At 40.5% G+C, this 20,670-nt stretch overlaps 1 protein-coding gene across 1 annotated transcript in view; it reads left to right on the top strand.

Annotated features, from left to right (window-relative positions):
* The first annotated feature begins 323 nt into the window (after window positions 1-323).
* The window catches only part of TRHR (thyrotropin-releasing hormone receptor), a 34,381-nt gene continuing 14,034 nt past the window's right edge, over window positions 324-20,670 (top strand). Inside the window, exon 1 of the mRNA XM_005869059.2 lies at window positions 324-1,176. Within this exon, the coding sequence (XP_005869121.1) occupies window positions 388-1,176 (789 nt within the window). The 5' untranslated portion in view covers window positions 324-387. The remainder of the gene's footprint in view (window positions 1,177-20,670) is intronic.

Genomic DNA, 20,670 nt, shown 5'->3' on the forward strand with positions numbered 1-20,670 from the left:
TGTTTCAGTTAGCAGATATGGTTTAGTTTTTCCCTCTGAGCACTTTTTCAAAACAGGGAGCTTTTTCTGTGTCTCATTTCTTAAGCATTTTTTCTCCATGAAACGGGTCCCTCTTACTATAAGCTGTTCGAAACAGTTTCTCCATCCTACACTAGAGCTGCACTAAAAGGAGTTTTCAGAAGTATGCAGGAGCCACATTCTTGCAGAAAAGGGGGAGGTGAAAGGAGAAGAGGTAAGGGTTTCTGGGCAATCCCTGGATTTGAATGAGGCGGTGAATGAATGTGGACTATTGCTCTTCACAGGGGAAGGGGAGCACTGTGATCAAGGCAGGACGCTGGAAAGAGAATGTTTTGAGAAGTGTCTCAGGGAAACTTCAAGCCACTGAAGATGGAGAACGAGACGGTCAGCGAACTGAACCAGACACAGCTCCAGCCACGAGCAGTGGTGCCCCTAGAATACCAAGTGGTCACCATCTTACTTGTGCTCATCATTTGTGGTCTGGGCATTGTGGGCAACAGCATGGTAGTCCTCGTGGTCATGAGAACCAAGCACATGAGGACCCCCACAAACTGCTACCTGGTGAGTCTGGCAGTGGCCGATCTCATGGTCCTGGTGGCCGCGGGCCTACCCAACATCACAGACAGTATCTACGGTTCCTGGGTCTATGGCTATGTTGGCTGCCTCTGTATTACTTACCTCCAGTACTTGGGCATTAATGCTTCGTCCTGTTCAATCACAGCCTTCACCATTGAGAGGTACATAGCGATCTGTCACCCCATCAAAGCCCAGTTTCTCTGCACATTTTCCAGAGCCAAAAAGATCATCATCTTCGTCTGGGCTTTCACATCCATTTACTGTATGCTCTGGTTCTTCTTGCTGGATCTCAATATTAACACCTACAAAGATGCTATCGTGGTGTCCTGTGGCTACAAGATCTCCAGAAATTACTACTCACCTATTTACCTAATGGACTTTGCTGTCTTTTACTGTGTGCCCATGATCCTGGCCACTGTCCTCTATGGATTTATAGCTAGGATCCTCTTTTTAAATCCCATTCCTTCAGATCCTAAAGAAAACTCTAAGACATGTAAAAATGGCTCAACTCCTCAGAACAAGAATTTGAATTCGAAGACCTCTAATAGGTGTTTCAACAGCACAATATCTTCAAGAAGACAGGTAAGCAAATCTGAACATCCGGGTCCATGGAGGAAATGTGGGCTAGAGTTCCTTGTGAGATGGGATCAACTTTGCCCTCCTTAGCTGATGCCTAAACCAAAATACAATCATGTAAACATTTCACAGTATAAGCTTCTGCTTTACATAATAAATCCATCTCTAAAGCAACTGAAGGTCTAAAAATAGATGGGGAGATGTTGATAGCACATCAGCGGGTACCAGTTTAGGTGTTATTAAAGTATAAGGAACTATAAACAGAAGCCCTAGAAATCCACCTTTAAAATGTTTGTGCCTCTCTGGGAAATGGTATCAAAATATTTATACCCTTTCTGGCTTCTGTAGGGGGCAGCTGGATATCTTTTAAGAATTCTATTGCACTGCAAAGATTTGATAAGATAGCTTGAGAAAAGGTGAGATAAAGCAATAATGAAACTTTTCCTACCCTTCTATAGTTGCCCACGACTGAGACACAGGACTGAGGGGGTTCCAGGACCTGCCTTAGTCTCAGTGGGAAAGATTTGATCACCCTCTACCCCCACCAGGCCCCCACAAAGTGTGTCAGCCTGCAGAGGCTGAGAATGCACTTTGCTCAGACAATGTTCTGATAAAAAGGCTAACACCAAGCTCAACTTGTTACACACACACACACACACACACACACACACACACACACACGATTGCATTTTTAAAAATGTATGATTTTCCTACTAAAGCATAACTAAAAAGCCCTTTATGCTTTCAGATCATCTGAATCCCCAGGTGGCTACAGCTGGATAGTAGTTTTACTAGTGAGTGAAGTACAACTTCAGTTACAGTAGATATGGTTTCTAAGAAAACATAGGAAAAATACATTTATATCAGATACATATTTATCTATATTTACACAATTGTTCTAAGTTACTTATGAAGTCAGCTTTAAGTTCCTTTCTTTCTTTGCTAAACAGAATAAACACATGGTAAACATTTATGCTCACAGCTGAAAAAGAAATGAAATCAACAACACGGGCTCTTTCAAATTGTGTGTGTGTGTGTGTGTGTGTGTGTGTGTGTGTAGAATATAATTCTTCCTGTGTACATAGATAGAAACTGAGTATACCTTGAAAGTATGCATATGGATCATCTATTTTAACTCTAGATTAACTGCTATATGAAGAATTATAATTGGAAATGTGGGCACAAGTGCAACAAGCTACTAATAAATGTCTGTGTTTTAGGTATACATGAAATCAATAATGAACTGTAACTGAAAAGAAATATTTACAGCATTTTAAATGATACTGTGGTACTTGATTTACATAACTTTAATTATTGAAGATACTTAGATTATAGAAAGAGAAGACCTGAACAACTATTAGATTCCTATTGCTTTGGGAATCTAGCAGTACTACCTAATACAAGGCATATTTGGCCATCTAGTACCCAAAACTTGATTAAGGGAAATTCAAAGAGAACCGCTGACCATCTGCCAAGACAAACATTAAAAAATACAATAAGATAGTAAAGCATATGTACATCTCAATTAGAGACCAAACGTGGGCTAATGTCTGCAGCAAAGAAGGTCAGTGAGTAAATTTATTCATTAGACTCCAATTGATATTCTTGTTATAAGATCTGAAATATTGCTTGTCTGGTCTAATATTTCCTTCCTTTCAATTACAGTCATTAGTACTGAACAGCATTAAATTGTTAATCCTGTTACATATGCACACTCTTATTTCAAAGCTGTTACAGATAGGCTGTCTTTACAGAGGCTGTGTGGCAGAAGGAAAAGGAAAAATTTTGGCTCCAAACAATCCTGAGCTTAAATGCCAGGGTTCTAATCAAGTTGTGTGATCTTGGAGAAGCAGAACTCTCTGAGCCTCAGTTTTCTCATTTATAAAATGAGGGCAAACAGCAACATCCAGGATTGTCTATCTTATGAAAGACACCTAAAATGGCATGATAATTAACATCTGGGTGTTAATTAACCTCCTTCATAATTTTCTAGCATGCTGACAGCTATTAAGAAAATGCAGCCAGTCAGAGAAAGACAAATATCATGTAATATTTGTCTTTCTCTGACTGGCTGTCTTTCCTTAATAGCTGTCACTTACATGTGGAATCTAAAGAACAAAATGAGCTGACAAACAAAATAGGACCAGAGGCATGGATAAATGAACAGACTGACAGTTCTCAGAGGGGATGAGGTGGGGAGGACGGGAAGAGATCAACCAAAGAATTTATATGCATAGATGAATAGTCCATGGACACAGACAATAATGCGGTGAAGGCCTGGGGTGGGGGTGAGGTGGAGGCAGGGTGGAGGGGGGCAAAAGGGGGAAATATGGGGGAAATCTGTAATAGAGTCAATAATAAAAAAAAAGAAAATACAGATTTATTCTTAAAAACATTCATTTGCCATTTAAACAGATTATTTGTTAAACAAATGTGTATATTATACAGTACCTTCTTTAAGGAAACTTTTAATAATTAGGGCGTTTGGAAATGTACTCAGAACATTTAGGGTTGTCACAATAACATCACTGTCAGCTAGCATCTGGAGCCAGGGATGCCAAATGTCCTGGAACGTGCAAGACAGTCCTGCGCAAGGAAGTGCCTTGTTACAAATGCCAATAACACCCTCAGAAAGAAATATGGGATGACATATGAATCAATAGAATCATATTTAAGTACTGTGTCCTGTCATTTAGCCCTAATTATAGATGGGATGGGAGTTCAGAGAAAAGAAAGGAAATTTTAAAGCAAGAGACATCAGAGAAGACTTCACAGAAGAGGTGGCATTTGAGAAGGCTCTGGAAAGATGGGGATAATTTGGAAAATGAAAGTCAGGAGGGACAGCACTCCACACAGAAAGGACCTGGCTGGGATGAGAAGGGTATGGGTTTGAAGAGGAGATAAGGGGGGGCACATAGGGTGGGAATTTTACGGGATGGAATGACTTTGTTGACCAAAATGAATGAGGTATTTGGGCGAGTAGTAAAGAGTAAGATGGGATTGATAGCTGTGTGTATGTGTGTGTATGTGTGTGTGTGTGTGTGTGTGTGTGAGAGAGAGAGAGAGAGAGAGAGAGAGAGAGAGAGAGAGATAGAGAGAGAGATGCTTTGGAGGATTTCAACTATCAGGCGGAGAAGGGAGACTGAACTTAGTGCAGAGGCAAAAAAATGAGAGTGGTGAGCAGGAGCAGCAGGAGGAAAGTGGTGCTGAGGATGATGACTGGGACAGCTTGGTTTGGAGGCCGAGAGATGGCGGCAGAAAGACCACTCTGAAAGCTGGTGGCAGTGATTCGGGAGTGAGGTTGTAAGACTTTCTATCAGAAAAATTTAAAGTAAGATATGAACTTGGGAGATGTTTTGAAGAAAGAAAGGGTGAGATGTGTACATATTAGATACAAGCGATGCAGAGAGGACATTCAACGTGGATCAGTGTTCTGAGTCTGGAACAACGGTGGTGCCCCGGATAAATGGGAACGAGAGTCATGAAGTTTTGTCCACAATCAATGACCTTTATCTAGCCTTTTCTTCTTCTGAAGTAATTATTTTCTTAAATCTTTGAAAGTTCAAATCTCCACCTTCTATGACCCATGGACTTCTATTTTAATATTTTCTCTGCATTTTTTTTTCTTTCAGGCAAGTTTAATCCCTGTTTTAATAAATATTATGTCCAGGCCAGGTATTTCTAACCAAGTTATTACAGTCAAATATGCTTAGCCTTAAAGAACTACAGTTAAAGGGAAATAAAAGAGCATTTGTATGTAAGGGACAAATGTGAGTTTTTGTTTGTTTGTTTTCAAGTTCTATCCTCTATGCAGGAAACCCAGGCCATATTCTTTCTTGCTCCTATTACTCAGAGATTTAATTATATTTTAGGAAACCAAATAAATATTTGGTAAATTCAATGAAGTAAATTATTCAAACTAATGGCTTGGAATTGCATAGACAAGAGAACTCTCTGATTGACTAAATCTTTTGCTTACAATTAGTTGTTTTGATATTGAGGAGACACAGTTTAAATGATCAGCTTGTCACATCTCAGCTGTATCTGCACAATGGGAAAATACTCTCCCAGTTCAGTCAATTCAGATGTTCGGCATTGTGTAGATAAAATATCTCTATTATTGACTGTACATTTCAAAGGAATTGATTGGAACTTTTGGCATTCTGGAGGCAACAAAAACGTGTGCCTCCGAGGGCTATCATATGGATAAACACAATCCATTCAAACATTTGCTTTCCACGGGATACAGGGGTCTGCACAATACTTTAGTGATCACGCCACCAGTTTTAATTTCAGTTGAGTCACTGTAGCTTTCTTTTCTGTTAGCATAGCTGGTGGGGGAACTGTAACATAACCCAAATAGAGGCTTTAACACTTTATGGCCAAATTTTCATTATGGGTTTTATGTGACTAAACAAGCCTATAAAATACCAAACAGTCTTTGTGTCCATAAATTTCTTAAATGCCTTCTACTTTATTAGAAGAATGTTGGTATCTAAGAAACAAAAGCATTTTTTAAAGCAATACATGCCTTTTGTTGCTGTTTCCATTGTTACCACAATGACAATATAAAAGCAATCATGTGTTTTATGAAAAAACACAAAAAACTAGGAATAAGAAAAAAATATCCTTTACCCCACTTCTTAAAACCACAATTTATTAGTATTTAGTTATATTATTTTTCTGATATTTTCATTGCTCTTTTTATATTATTTTATATATACATAGTATATATAATTTTGTATCCTGCTTTTACATAAAAATGTTAAAATTATTATTCTCAAAGAGAATAGCACAGAAAAAAATGAGAAAGACTGTGAGTCCGTTTCTCTCAACCTCAGTTTCCTTATCATTAAAATGGGACTAACAATTACTCATAGAGTCACTGTTCAAATTGAGTCAGATGCATCAGACAAAACTCATGTTTGCTCTCCTCCCACCTGCTCCATCAGCTATCTTCCCTCACTCCTGTCCTCAGTGACCTTCAACCCCTAAGCAGGCTCCTAGCTCTCTCGTAAGCAATGCTATATAATAAAGAGGTAATATGCAAATTAACCCTCATGCCCTCACAAGATGGCTGCCTATGACCAGGCCGGCAGGGGGGTTAGTGAGGGACGACCAAATAACTGAACAGCAGGCTGCGTGGGGCGACCATGCCAAAAGTGGGGGGCAGTTAGGGGTGACCAGGCCGGAATGGAGGGGCAGTTGGGGCTGGCAGGGGGGGCAGTAAGGGGTGACCAGGCACGTAGGCAGATAAGCGATTAGGAGCTAGTGGTCCAGGATTGTGAGAGGGATGTCTGACTGCCGGTTTAGGCCCAATCCCTGCGATTGGGCCTAAATCAGAAGTTGGACATCCCCCAAGGGGTCCCAGATTGGAGAGGGTGCAGGCTGGGCTGAGGGGAACCCCCCCTTCCCCATGCATGAATTTTGTGCACTGGGCCTCTAGTTTCCTATAATATGATGTGCTTGTTGAAAATGAAGACACTCAAATAAAGAAGGGGCTTTAATGTATCTTCTCTCTTCTCCCCCTGCCTCCCTCCAACTCCCACCTCTATTGCTAGTTAGTTTTTAAAGAAGAAATCTTAAACAAAAGGAAGAAGCGTAATGGTGGAATGTCAGGCAGTAGGACTGATATTTGGGAAGATAAAGTCCTTAAGTTGTATGGATAGCTTAATCAATGATTCATCTTATAAGGCAGATTAATTATACTAAACTCTTCAGCATTAGGCCTAAATTAGCAGTGTCTGAAGTTCACTAGGCCTATTTTTATAGTGTTTTCACAGGCCCATCTTTCATTTATAATTGTTTTATTTGTTCCACTTGTCTGGGTTCAAGCACATCATTAATAGTAAAAAAGTGCAATTTCGTCACTTAGCACACAATTATCTAAAGGTGCCATCTTATTTTTATTATTAAAAACAGCTTTACATTTTCTGGTTCATATTCTATATGAGTAAAGACCTTGTGCATATCCCATAAAATGACTAAGTGACAATCCCCTGCAGTTAGACGCTTTGTATCCTATGGTTAGATGAACACACATTGTTTGTTCCCAATTTTATACTTGCAACTTTGAGCCATAATTTCCCTAGCAAACAAAAATTATTTTTCCTAAATGCCTACAAAAAAGAAAAACCTACACTCCTTCAGAATTCTCAATTTGGTCACACACACACACACACACACACACACACACACACACACACTGTAAAATCAGCTAACCTTGAAAATAGTAAGCTATTTTATTCTTCTTAATATATAATATAATGTAGACTCTTGTGAATTCTTTATACTGCAAACAGATATCCCAAGTTCCAAACAGATGATGCTGGGGCTGTATCTATGTGTTCAGTCTCCTTCACTAATTTTTTTAATGACTTGGGGCAAGGGTAAAAGGTATAAAGCTAGGTCTTGGTCAACATTAAGTAAAATTTTGTAATAGGTCATTTTATATTCACTATCATCCTCAATGTGATTAAACAGCCCCCAACACACTCAGCACTGGGAGAGGTGCAGATGCTATAGGGACACATAAAGACTAACTCTTCACCTTCAAGGAGCCCACTGTGGGCCTTGCACACAAATACTCCTGAGTGGACTATTCATTATGTTCTACAAGAGAGGACACCCATCAGTGAGGGGCGAAGGAAAAAGGAGGGCGGAAATGGAGGGAGATTTTGTAAAGTTCATAACATTCAGCAAGACCTGTAGAGGTGGGCAGAATGTCTAAAAGCAGCAATAGGGAGAAAAGGAAGAGACAGTTGAACACAAAAGGGCATTGTCTAGTGAGGGAAGTCCCAACCAGGTTCTAGTCCTGTTACATTTACCTTCCGTCTCTCCTCCCTGCCCTTTGGCATCCCACCTACTTCCATCCACCCCCATCCTTACAACTAGCACCTGCCGGTCTCCATAGACAGCTCTAGCAGACATCTCCTGACACATACTTAATCGTTATGTGGACCTCATGTAAATACATCAAATCTAATATGTCTAAAACTAAACCCATTGTTTTCCCTGATAAACCTCTACCTCTGTGTTTCTTTCCTATTTTAGGTGCCCAAGCCAGAACTACAGGAGTCCCTCTAAGAGCCTTTCTGTCCTACTCACCTGCAATCTCAGCAATAGCCAAGTCCTGGAGCTTCTAGCTCCTAACTCTCTCCTCTGACCTCCTCCATCACACTGACATTGTCCCAGTTCACCATTTGTCACCTGCATTCATCCAATACACACCTCATCAAGCTTTCTGACTTCCATCTGCACACCTCCTCATCATTCTGCACATTGCTCACTCACAGATCTAACACAGAGATGTGTTATCAAAGTGATCTTTATAGCTCCCTGAGGCCTAGAATTTAAACTCCTCAGCATAAAAAGTAAGATCCTAGATCCTTGCTATGTTCTCAGCTTCATCTCTTCTAGCTCTCCTAACTTACTCGTACACTTTATGCTCCAGTGATACCAGATTATTTGTAGTTCTTTGAACTTGCTCTGTTCTCTCAGCTGGAATACCCTTCATCTGGCAAACTCCCAGTTATCTTTCAAATCTAAGATCAAATGATGCCTCCCATGCGCCCCATCAAGCTTTCCCTGAATTTCTCAGGCAGATTTCTATACCTAAATGCATAGTTCTAACTATGTATGTTAGGAGTTCTACATATGCTTTCACAGCACTTTGCATCTACTTGTGGTTTAGTAATTCTTATGTATCGTAATTGTTAGCTTGTCAGTCCTTCCACTGACACTAACATCCTTAGGAGTAAGGCCTTGCATCCCCAGTGCCCTCAGCACTGAGTTTGGCAGTGTTATCAACAGGAGGAAAAAAATCCCAGAATTACAAAATCATGTGCTATCTGAGAAATAGTAATGAAATTAGCCAGATGTGGGCCACAGATTCATGTTAGGGAGATGTGGGAAACACATCTGGAGGACATGCAGGCTGGGGCCGGATCAATGAGGCCAGAAAACCAAACACAGGATCACCACCACCTGCCTTCCCAGGTCCCTCATCCAGGGTCACACTCCATAGACAGAATGTACTTTAGCCTTGGAGTTTCCATTCCAATGGGCCCTCAGTGATCTCTGTCCCTCCATTGACAGGACCATAATGAGTTCCCTCTTTTCATGCCTTAAATGTCTATTTCAAAACTTCCTATTCTCCTCGAATCATTATACCTGGAGTATTTTCCCTCTGAAATCCTCCCACATCCAACCTCTTCTTTCTACTGCCATTTCCTCAATTCCAGCCTCATTTCCTCTCTGCACTGTAGATGAGAACTCTGGTCTCTCTCTGCTTCGCCAAATCGTTGCAAAGGCTTCCTAACCAATCCCCCTGCCTCTTCATTCCCCTCTTCTAAATCATCCCCAGAATGCCCCTAGAGTCACTAAGTGCAAACCTGATAGCATCACTACACTACCTGAAGTCCTCCAATATCCCTATTTCTTATAGGTTTAAACCCAACGACATTATCATGGCACAATGGGGCATATTTATATTCAGTTTTCTGCCTACTTTCCCAAACTCATCTTCTTCCTTCCCCAACATGCCATTTGACAAGTGGTTTCCTAAACTGGCCATGCTCTACCATGCCTCCAAGCCAGTGTGCACATCCCTAGCCACAAGCATTCTGCAGGCCTCCATTACCTCTTACGTCTAATGCACCCTCTTGTAGATCACCTCTCAGAGCAGGCTTTCTGGACCTCCACTGGCAGGGTTTGGTGTTTTCCCTCCCCTTTGTAGCATTTTGTTCTTGCATCTGTAGGGGACACCATGTTGCTGTAGTGATTTGTCCAAATGTCTTTCCCACCAGATTGGCTAAAACATCATCCCATTCATATTTGTGTCCACAGTGTCATGATAAATGACAAAACTAGTAAAGACTGGATATAAAGGATGAGAGAGATGACAAAGTCAACTATGACTCAAAAGATTTATTTTTTTAAGGAGACTGAAAATGGAATTGTTAAAAGCAATGTTGAGGAAGAGATGTTAAAATCTTCAGATTAAGATGGGGATGTGGAAAATTTAAATTGTAAGTAAATGGTCAAGATCAGATATGTGAATTTGGAAATCATTAGGATAAAAGGGAAAAAGGTATGACCAAGGTTGAATTTTAAAAGAGATAAGAACAAACTGACAAATACTGAGTTCTGGATGAAGCTTTACCTTTAGAAAGCTAGAAGAGAAATTGAGTTTTTGCTAGAGATAAAAAGACCTGTTTTCCTCTTTTGGAACATGGCCAGAAGGCCAAAGACAAAATTTTATATGTTTCTCTCAATTGGGAAAGACAGTAAAGAAAGAAGAATGATCCAAGGAGAGAGAGAAGGTTCAGTTAAGAGAGTAAGTGGGTTGAATATATTCCTTGATGAACATCATTCAAGAAATACATTTTGAGTTAAATTTTAAACAGTGAATTACTCTACAAATATAGAACGTGCACAATGGTAAAAATGTTTATATGCAAGTCATTCAAATCTGTTTTCTTTTCAAAGTGAAAGAAAAGAATAAGTGGATTTATCTGAAACTGAGAAGTCATGGCCTGGACACTAGAGTCAAACACAGCTCTTCTGAGATTCATGACAGGCACATGGGAAGAACTTGAATAAGCTAAAAGTTAAATTAGCTCAGAAAATTAAATAGGGCTGAATACATGTGCATATGAAATAGGATGAATAATGTAAAACACCTGACAGCCATATTTAGTTGAAATAAAAATAGATAACATCATTTTGGAGGAGAAACTGCTACAACCTTTCATAAACAACACTGCTGACTTTTGGCTCTATCCCCTGGGTAGATTGCCTGAACATAATTATATAGTTTCGGCAAGTAAGTAAGACATCCTATGCTTCTCCATTCTGTGCCTTTGTTGTTGGAGTTTTATGGGGATTTATGATTATGGAATAACTCTGCATATTTTCTGAAGGCAGCAGTTCGTAGCTTAGAAAATAAGGAAGTGATTCAGAGAGATGTGGCACCATCGTGAGAGGTAGAGAGGGCAGAAGCAGGGTAAATGCAGAGCACGCAGGGACACTCATTTTAAAGATCATTGGTAAAGTCAAGTGATTCAAACCGCCACCAATAAGCACACTGACTCCCTGCCATGCTCCCCCTGACAGGGGTTCGTTTTTGTGACTGATTCTACTTGGCACACATTCGAAAGATTATGCATTCAGAAAATTTGGGTTGGGGAGGGTGGGAGAAAAGCATGCATGGAGATATTTTCTGCTCTACCAGGAAAGATAGAAATAGGCTCAGATTGAGGGTGAATTTACAAGAGAACTATTTAACAGAAATTATCAAATGCTAGGATGGCCCTCCAGGCATGTCTTTATGAATCAATTAGACTGCTCCGTGAATACCTTAACATCAATCAAGTCAAAACTGTGTATAAACCAACTGCAGTGTACAGAGGCGGTGTTATCCTACAACTAAGGATGGTTAAATTATTTCAATCCCTTCCAAGGTGTTGTGATATGAAATAGGAAATAGTGGAATCAAGGACAGATTTTCACCTATTCATTAATGATTTTATTGAGAATCTACTGTATACAAGGCACTGTGTTAGGCACTAGGATTGAAAACAGAGTATCTACTCACAAAAACTTCACAGTCTAATAGGTAAAAGAGGAAAGTAAATGGATAATTAAAGCCATCTATATATATAAAAAGCAAGCAACCTGAACACCCTAACAACCAGAATGACTGGTCACTATGACACCCACTGCGGCCAGTGAACCGCCTGATTGGGGGGTGGGGCTGGCCAGCCAACCTCCCGCAGCCCCTCCCCCCAGCTGGCTCTGCCCCTGATTTCCCCCCTTACCCCAATAGGGGGCGGGGACAGCTGGCCAACTACTCATGGCCTCTCCCCCAGGCTACTGGCCCCCAATCGGCCCCCTCCACCCCATTCAGGGGTGGGGCTGGCTGGCCTACAGCCCCTCCCCATGGCTGGTCCCACCCCCAATCGGACCAACCAGCCAATTGTCCATGGCCCCTCCCACCAGCTGGCTTGGCCCTGACCCAGCCAATCAGGGCAGGCCTGCGGGCCAACCTCCCGCCATCTCCTCCTCTTGACAGGCCCAGCCCTGATCCACGGGCTGGGCCAGCCAGACCCCACCCATGCACAAATTCATGCACTGGGCCTCTAGTAAAATAAGTGTTATTGTAGGGAAAACCATAGATTATTGCTACCTGACCTAGATGGCTTGGAGAGGTGAGCAACAGAAAGGCTTTTTGAAAAAGGAAATGCTTAAGTCGGGCCTTACAAATGAGCAGTAGTTTTGTAGGTGAAAATGGGAAGGGAGACATTATGCAGTGGGAACTATAGAGGTGAAGGTCAGGGGTCCCAAAAGTACATAATCCGTCCAGAGAACTTCAAGGAGCTCGTTAGGGCTGGGCAACAAAAGATGAGCCCAATGAAGCAAGGAAATATGGAATTCATATAAAATATTGAGGGATATGGACAACACTGGAAAATGAATAAGTGTTATTGTAGGAAAATGCATGATTAGTGTTACCTGACCTAGATGGCTTGGAAAGAGGTGAGCAACAGAAAGGCTTTTTGGAAAAGGAAATGCTTAAGCCAGGCCTTACAAATGAACAGTAGTTTTGTAAGTGAAAATGGGAAGGGAGACATTATGCAGTGGGAACTACAGAGGTGAAGGTCAGGGGTCCCAAAAGTACATAATCAGTCCAGAGAACTTCAAGGAGCTAAAAAGGGCTGGGCAACAAAAAATGAGCCCAATGAAGCAAGGAAATATGGAATTTATATAAAATATTGAGGGATATGGACAACACTGGAAAATTACAAGGCAAATCATATTATAATCAGATGTATGCTTGAGGAAGGTCACTGTCTTCAATGTAGGCAAGGAATAGACCAGAGTCAAGGACATTAATTAGGAGAGTGCTGTAACCATATGGGCAAGACAATGATTCTGGTAAGGCCTAATATGATACCAGTAAGACTATAAAGAAATAGATGCATTGGGAATAGAATCAATAGACTTGGTGTGAGTAGATGTGAGGAAAAGGGAAGAGAAAGGAGCCAAAGGTAACTCACTTGAACCATTGAAAAAGAGAGTGACTGATAGTTGAGAGCCTATATTCCAGAGTCTCACTCCCTGGGGTCAGAGCCACTAAGTGATGTGAGCAAGTTAACTTGACTCAGTTTGCACATCTGTAAAAAGGATGCTAGTCACAGCACTTTTCTCTAAAGGTAGTTATTATTATATTATAATTTAGTGTAAAAGTCCATATAAAGTACTGTGCATGGTGTCTGGAACATAGAAATAGTATATGGTAGCTACTACTATTATTAATTGTATAGGGTAACTTGCCTAAATGAGGAACAATGAATGGAGGCACATATTTCAGAACAGTGAGCATATTTCATTCAGTTTTGCACATGTTGTACTTAAAGTGTCTATAGACTACAAGGGTACAGTTAGAAATATAGAATTAGAGCTCAGACGAATCATCTGGCCTGGAGATGTAGATTTGGGAGCAAACAATATACAGATGGTTTATTGAAGACCCTGGAGTAGATATGATTACTGGAGGAAATTTTGTGGAATAGAAAAGAAACTTTGGAGGAGTAAAAATTCTGGGGAGACTAGGCTGGAGAGCCTGTAAAATAAATGGAAGGAATTTCCAGGGAGGAAAACCAGAAGAAAGTAGAGTCACAAAAGCCTAAGAGAGAAACTTATAAGAGTGGTCAATAGAAAATGGTAAAGATGAGAACTGGAAAAGCACCTGAACAGGCATTGATAACCTTTGTGAGTATGGTTTCCAAAAAGTGTTGGGAGGAATAAATTAGATTTCATGGAGTTAATGAATGAATAGATGGGGAGCAGGGGACTGGTAGTCAGAGAATAAGAGTAGACAGCTGTTCTAACAAACTTGATTATGAGAGAGAGAGAGAGAGAGAGAGAGAGAGCGAGCAGTAATGACAGGGAGAAATAAGTCAGAGTATTTTCATTTGTTTTATTTTATTTTACTTCTTAAGAAGAAACCTGAGCCTGCTTAAATACTGGTAGACAAAAGTTGAGTGGGAGGAATTATTTTTTACTTCTTTAGAAGAAACCTGAGCCTGCTTAAATACTGGTAGACAAAAGTTGAGTGGGAGGAATTATTTGTAGATACACAAACAAGATTCAATTTTGATAGGGCACGGTCCTGGAAGGCCAGAAGGAATACCATAAAGACGGTAGGCAAAGCGCTTTACCTTGGAGAGAAGGGGAGTATCTTTCTTTTCCTGTCAGCAGAGATTGTGTCTAGCTCACTGATCCATTTGCAGCACCTAGCACAGGGTCTGGCACCTAGCAGTATCCAATGAATGCCAAACCAATAAGTGGATAAACGAGTGGATTAAAGAAGGAAGGAGCATGATGCAAGGGGAAGAGATAAAGACAATTACTGTTACAGATCAATTTTAGGTTATGGGGCAGGAAGTGATGAGTTCTCACAAGCTGGTTTCTGCTTTCTCAGTGAAATAGAATGGAAAATCATCGACTGAGAATGAAGAGGAAATGGCAGCGGGAGGGGACTTGAAGAGAGACTTGGCCATTCATGCTGGGAAATGAGAGAGGTAGATGACAGGCAGAATGATAACAGGATTAAGTCCCATTCATATTTGGAAAAACTAACCTGGTACAGCAGCAAATTGCAGGTGCTCTGAATTCTTTAGTGACATCTAAACACGTTGCAGTGGGCCTGTCCTGAGACTCATTCCCAGTAAACATGTCAAGAAAATTAGGAAAAATTCATCCCTTTGTTTAGACGATCAAAGGCACTGAACCTGATGCTCTTTACACTTTGTGTCCTATTTATTTATTTTTAAAATCTTTATTAAAAAGAATTACATATGCCCCCTTTTCCCCCCATTGACCCCTTCTAGCCCACCCCCTGGTGTCCTACTTAGATGAGCATTTCATTGTCCTCAGTTTGTTTCCTTTACGGTGGTGGCAAGTGACATACCCACAACCTGTACAATTTCACATTTAGCACTTCAGTCCCTTCACTGAGGCAAGGATCTGTTAGTAAGGGCTGGACTGCATGGGAGGCGGTGCATTACCACAGGGCAGCGACTTCTACAGTCACAAAAAAAGTTCCATCCGTGGCCCCGCCTCCAAATGGAGAGAAGCCAGGTGCCTCAATAAATCCCTCACTCAAAAACACGGAGAAACAAACAGCTCATGGCAATAGCTCTGTACTCACCGCATTGAGCCATGTCTCTCCTTTATCAGCATCTTCAGCTGGCATATCTGGTGTTCACAGCCTGTTTTGTTTTCCCTCAAACATCTTGGCTCTTTCCAATTTATCTTTGAAGGATTCTGGAAACACACTCAAGAGCAATTAGCCTTGTGACAAAAGCAGCCCACTCCATCTTGCACACGGTTCTTGACTTTGTTACTGACTTTAGCTCACAGAAAGATGGTATCATAAGGTGCAAATAATAAACAGGGATCGACTTGATCAAGGGTGCTTGACTCTTCCCAGGTTTTGTGCCTCAGAAGACCCTCGAGGCACTAAAGGTGAGAGCCAGACAGGCCCCACAGAACAACACTTCCTTTATCAGTGCACCGAGCTCTTCACACTTCAGGATCATAAAGGAGGTTTGTTTATTCCTGAGGGGAGCTCTCCCAACTCAAGGAGACTGTGCGCACCACTTGAAATCCAATGCAGACCCAAAATTCAGAGAGGTAGAAAACTGCTGTTATTGACTGCGGCTTTTGAGCTAATGAATAACCATTTCTGTTTCTGGCTCCTCCCCAACTCCACCCATCTCCTCAGAATAATTAGTCAGGAGAGGTTATTAAATCCCATCAGGCCTATTGTCCCCATTCTAAACATGTTTTAAAATAGATAATTATCCATGCATATACGACAAGTAGAAAAGGCAGTCTTGAATATTTTTTTTAGTCTCGCAGACTGCTGCACTGAAAGAAAACTCATGTTCCTCTTACGCCCAGTTAGTCAAAAGACAGAAATTTCTGGGCTGTGACAGTATGAATGATCTTCCCTAATAATCTTTAATGGTCATTAAGAAGCTCTTGGTAGCACTGAAGGGAGGTTCATTAATTTTTACAAACTGATACTTAAGTGTAAGCCCACTTTCCGACAACGCTGCTATCTTTTAAAGAGTTATAAAGTAAAGCTATTACAATTAGAATGTTATTTATCTGGGAAGGTCACCTTTCTGCCTCAGCTAAACCAACCCAGTAAGATTCCAATATTAAAAACAGAAGCAAGTTGTTTAGAATATAAAGTATTCTTTCAAAACACCAATAACTTATCATAACGACAACTTAGAGTATGAGGATTAGCTAGAATAAAACTCACAAAGTCATTTTCTACCAAAGAGAAATGTCTGCATAAGTAAGGCATCCTGGTGAACTGTTGCAGCAGGGCTATGGGAAAGGCTCTGTGCAGGAGCCTCTGAAATGAGTAGTGATTTCCTTGTGAGCTAACTAGCCAATATTTCAGCTATATGGCATGTTTACAGTCATCGTAAAGATTCGAACATATTACATCTTACATTATAAATTTGTCAACTTTTATTTCACTCCCAAGCCCCTGAGGAGCCGGACATTTTGCCTTCAGTAGCAGAAGTACATCCCGACATAAATTCCCATCCCATTTCAAGAGTCACTGTCTAAATATTCTAGCTTAGATTCTTCAGTTAATATCATGCACCAGGCTGCTTGCCTGGGCTTCTCCCCACCTGGACGGCAACCTGGAAAATAGTCTGTCCCACTTGCATAGGTGTCTGTGGTTTATTAACCTTTCTGATAGGTAAAGTTTATGAGCTTTTACTATGCACCAGGCATGGTGCTCAGGATGTTCGCATATCATCTCCTTTGCACTGATGACAATTTATCATCTCCATTTTTTATTGATTTGTGAGGGAGGAAGGGGGAGAGAGGGAGAGGGAGGGAGAAAGAGAGAGAGACATCAATCAGTTGCCTGTCACACATGCCCCAACTGGGGATTGAACCTGCAACCCAGGTATGTGCCCCGACTGGGGATTGAACCTGCCACCTTTGCATGCATGGGACATTTCAACTAACTGAGCCACACCGGTCAGGGCTATCATCTCCAAAATCAGGTAATAAATACAAATAGCATATGAACAAATAAGCATAGTATATTCAAATTGTGATATATCAGATTGTGGAGAAAAATTAAGCAGATAAGGAGGATATGAAATGCTGACATTGAAGAGGTGCAATTTTATATAGGGTGGTAAATAAATAGCCATTTTCAGAATGTAGTGTTATTTTGATTCTATATGCAAGACACTAGCAAATGTCACTTAATAAATCAATGCCTGAAACAACAGAGTTTTTCCCATTAATGCAATGTTAAAACACCAGGCTGGCCTACATAAGTCACTGGCTTTTATACACAGGAAGTATAGATAGCATCATTGATACTATTCCATTATATTTCATAAATTCTATAACAATTTTTCTAAAAGAAAATACATTCTATGTTCTAATGCAGAACTGAAGCATCTCCCAGTGGCAGGAATGGGATCTCTAGGTAGGCCAGAGATTGAGAGAGGTTTGAGATGAAATGTTCCTTTAACCCAAATACAGTGTTAGCTGTCTAAGAAACACTTGTCCTTTTAGGGCCAGATAGACAAGAGACTGCCATCTTTTGTGTGGTAGCCAGAGTGGTTAAAGCACAGATGGGGGCAAATTGTCTGGATGGAATTCCAGTTTTACCACCTGTAGGTGGTATATGGCTTCCCTCATTTGTAAAATGAAGTTAATGACCCTACCTTCCTCACAATGCTATTGTTGAGGGTAAATGAGCAATATGCAAATGAAACACTTAGAACAGGGGTTGAGGCACAGTAAGTCATGAGTGTTTTTCTATTACCAGATTCAAAAATAGCTTTCACTTTTCTAGTGTTTACTGTGTTCCAAGCACTAGTGTAAAACTCAGTATACATCATCATCTCAGTTATCCACAACAACCCTGGGGATTAGGTAAGATTTCTTTCACCATTTTTCCTGAATAGAAAACGAAGAATCAGAAATAGTAACAGGCTCCAAATTCTAACAGCTGGTAATTGGGGGAGCTGGGATCCCAACACAGAGTGACTGCTATAAACGAGGAGTCTCTGACATTGGTTAATTAGGAGAGTCTGATTTACACACATACACACACACACACACACACACACACACACACACACACACGGGTTTGTCTTTCTCTGGGCCAGGAGTGTAAATTGCCATCAATCAAAAGCGCAAGTTCTCTGACTGGCTCCTATCCTGATGCCTATATCACTCCTGATTGAAACTTCCACGAGAGTGCATGCCTTCTGGGGAAGTAGCTCCCGCGATGACTACAAGGACAGTGTTCCCATTGCATTTTTAGGTGGTACATTTTAGAGAGGCAATGCTCACCATGCTTCTGTCATAGGAAAAATCAAACATGAAATCAAAACTTTGGTCTACAAGCTAACAGCCAGGATTATTTGGCCCATATTTTTCATAGGCTCTGTGGATAATTAGATGAAGAACTTGAAAAAAATTAGCCATAAATCCACATAGTGGTTTCAAATCCTTTATAGGTCCTTTGTCAGTTTTATTAGAAGTGTTCAACTCTCCCATTGGTTGGCAAACTAAGGTTATGGGCCAAATTTAGCTCTACTGCGTGTGTTTCCAAATCAGGTGTTAAGGGAACACAGCCAGGCCCATTCACTTATGTGTTGTCTGTAGAGGCTTTCACATCACGGAAGAATTGAGCAGTTGTATGGCCCACAAAAGCTAAACTATTTGCTACCTGGTCCTTTATGGTAAAAGTTTGCCGGCCCCTGAACTATGTCTATGCAAAAGTATATTTGTGAAAATACTGTATACTTAGTAAAGACACTGGCACATGACAGGTGCTCAAGAAATAAATGATAAACCATGTTTGGATTCCACAAAATTACAAAGACAGGAAAGTTCAAGCTTATCACAGACAGCCAAAATTAGCAGCTAGTGAATCTCCTGCCTCCATCTTGATTCTTGATCCCCTAGAGAAAATGCTTTGGCCCTTATATGGGAGCATCCTTAATTTCAACGAGCCCTAAAAATACAAATTTAAGATGCAGGGTGATATTTAGAGAGAAAGCTTCATGAGTGACAGAGAAACCACACATGAATAAATATGAAAGGAAATAGATAACACAGAGCAAGAAGCCTGTCAAAGTGAGATTTGTATCTTTGCATGGCAAATCTTACCTTCCCTTGGTAGATATTAACATAGTATTAATCAACATCCAGTAATAGGAAATGAGCTCAACATAAATCATATTGAGTTAGCATCTCCTTAGCTCTTTATATTTCCTGGGTTCTTCATAACAATATATCCAATCATTATTTCTAGAGTAACAGACTAAATAACAGAATAAAATTCCCCAGAAAATTTTCTTGACCAGAATTCTAGTCTGATCTATCATGCCCCTTTTTTGAGACTGAATTTTTGCACATTGACTTTAATGTTTAACTTAAAGCATTTTTTTTGATGCCCAGCCTGGTTTTAGTGGCCAGTGAGAAAAATAGGCAATACACACTATTTCTGCCATCAAGTTCTTAAATATCAGGAAAAAAATCCCCAAAATAATAATGGTATTTGTATTAGAGCTGAAAATACCAAAGAATAGTATAGTGCATTCCTTCCTTCCTTCCTTCCTTCCTTCCTTCCTTCCTTCCTTCCTTCCTTCCTTCCTCCCTCCCTTTCTTCCTTCCTTCCTCCCTCCCTTCCTCACTCCCTCCCCTTTTCCTTCCTTCCTTCCTTCCTTCCTTCCTCCCTCCCTTTCTTCCTTCCTTCCTCCCTCCCTTCCTCACTCCCTCCCCTTTTCCTTCCTTCCTTCCTTCCTTCCTTCCTTCCTTACTTCCTTCCTTCCTTCCTTCCTTCCTTCACTAAATATTTTTGCACCTACCAGGTGCCAGACCTGCATGTTGCTCCTTGCAGGTAGGGTAAGGCAGGGATCTTCAAAGAGCCATCATTCTAGGGAGTAAAGAGAGGCAATAAACAGGTAAACAAATGAAGCAACAAAACACTTTCAGAATGTGACTATTAGTATAGATGAAATAAAAGGATATGAGAGAAGTAATGGGGAGGGCTTACTATAATAGTAAGCCCACTCTCTCTATAATAGTAACATCTCTAGATCTCTTTCTCTTCACCTATAAAATGAAGATAATACTTACTTTATAAATACTGTAAAGACTGAGTAATTCAATAAAGTCTCTGGTGCTACGTTTAAAATATATTAAGTGCTCAATGGAGTATTATTATTATCATCATCATCAAAGGCTTCTCTGCCACTTGGTTAAATCTTCCACATTTTCCCAGAGATTGGGATATATAATCACTCTAAATATAATGCTAGATATTGTTTATTGAGGACCACACTCTGTGCTGGAGCTTTACACAAATCACCTCATTTATTCTTTATACTTACTCCTGTTTCACAGATGAATATACTGAGGCTTAGA

The sequence above is a fragment of the Myotis brandtii genome, unplaced genomic scaffold (assembly GCF_000412655.1).
Source record: "Myotis brandtii unplaced genomic scaffold, ASM41265v1 scaffold285, whole genome shotgun sequence".
NCBI classification, from domain to species: Eukaryota; Metazoa; Chordata; class Mammalia; order Chiroptera; family Vespertilionidae; genus Myotis; species Myotis brandtii.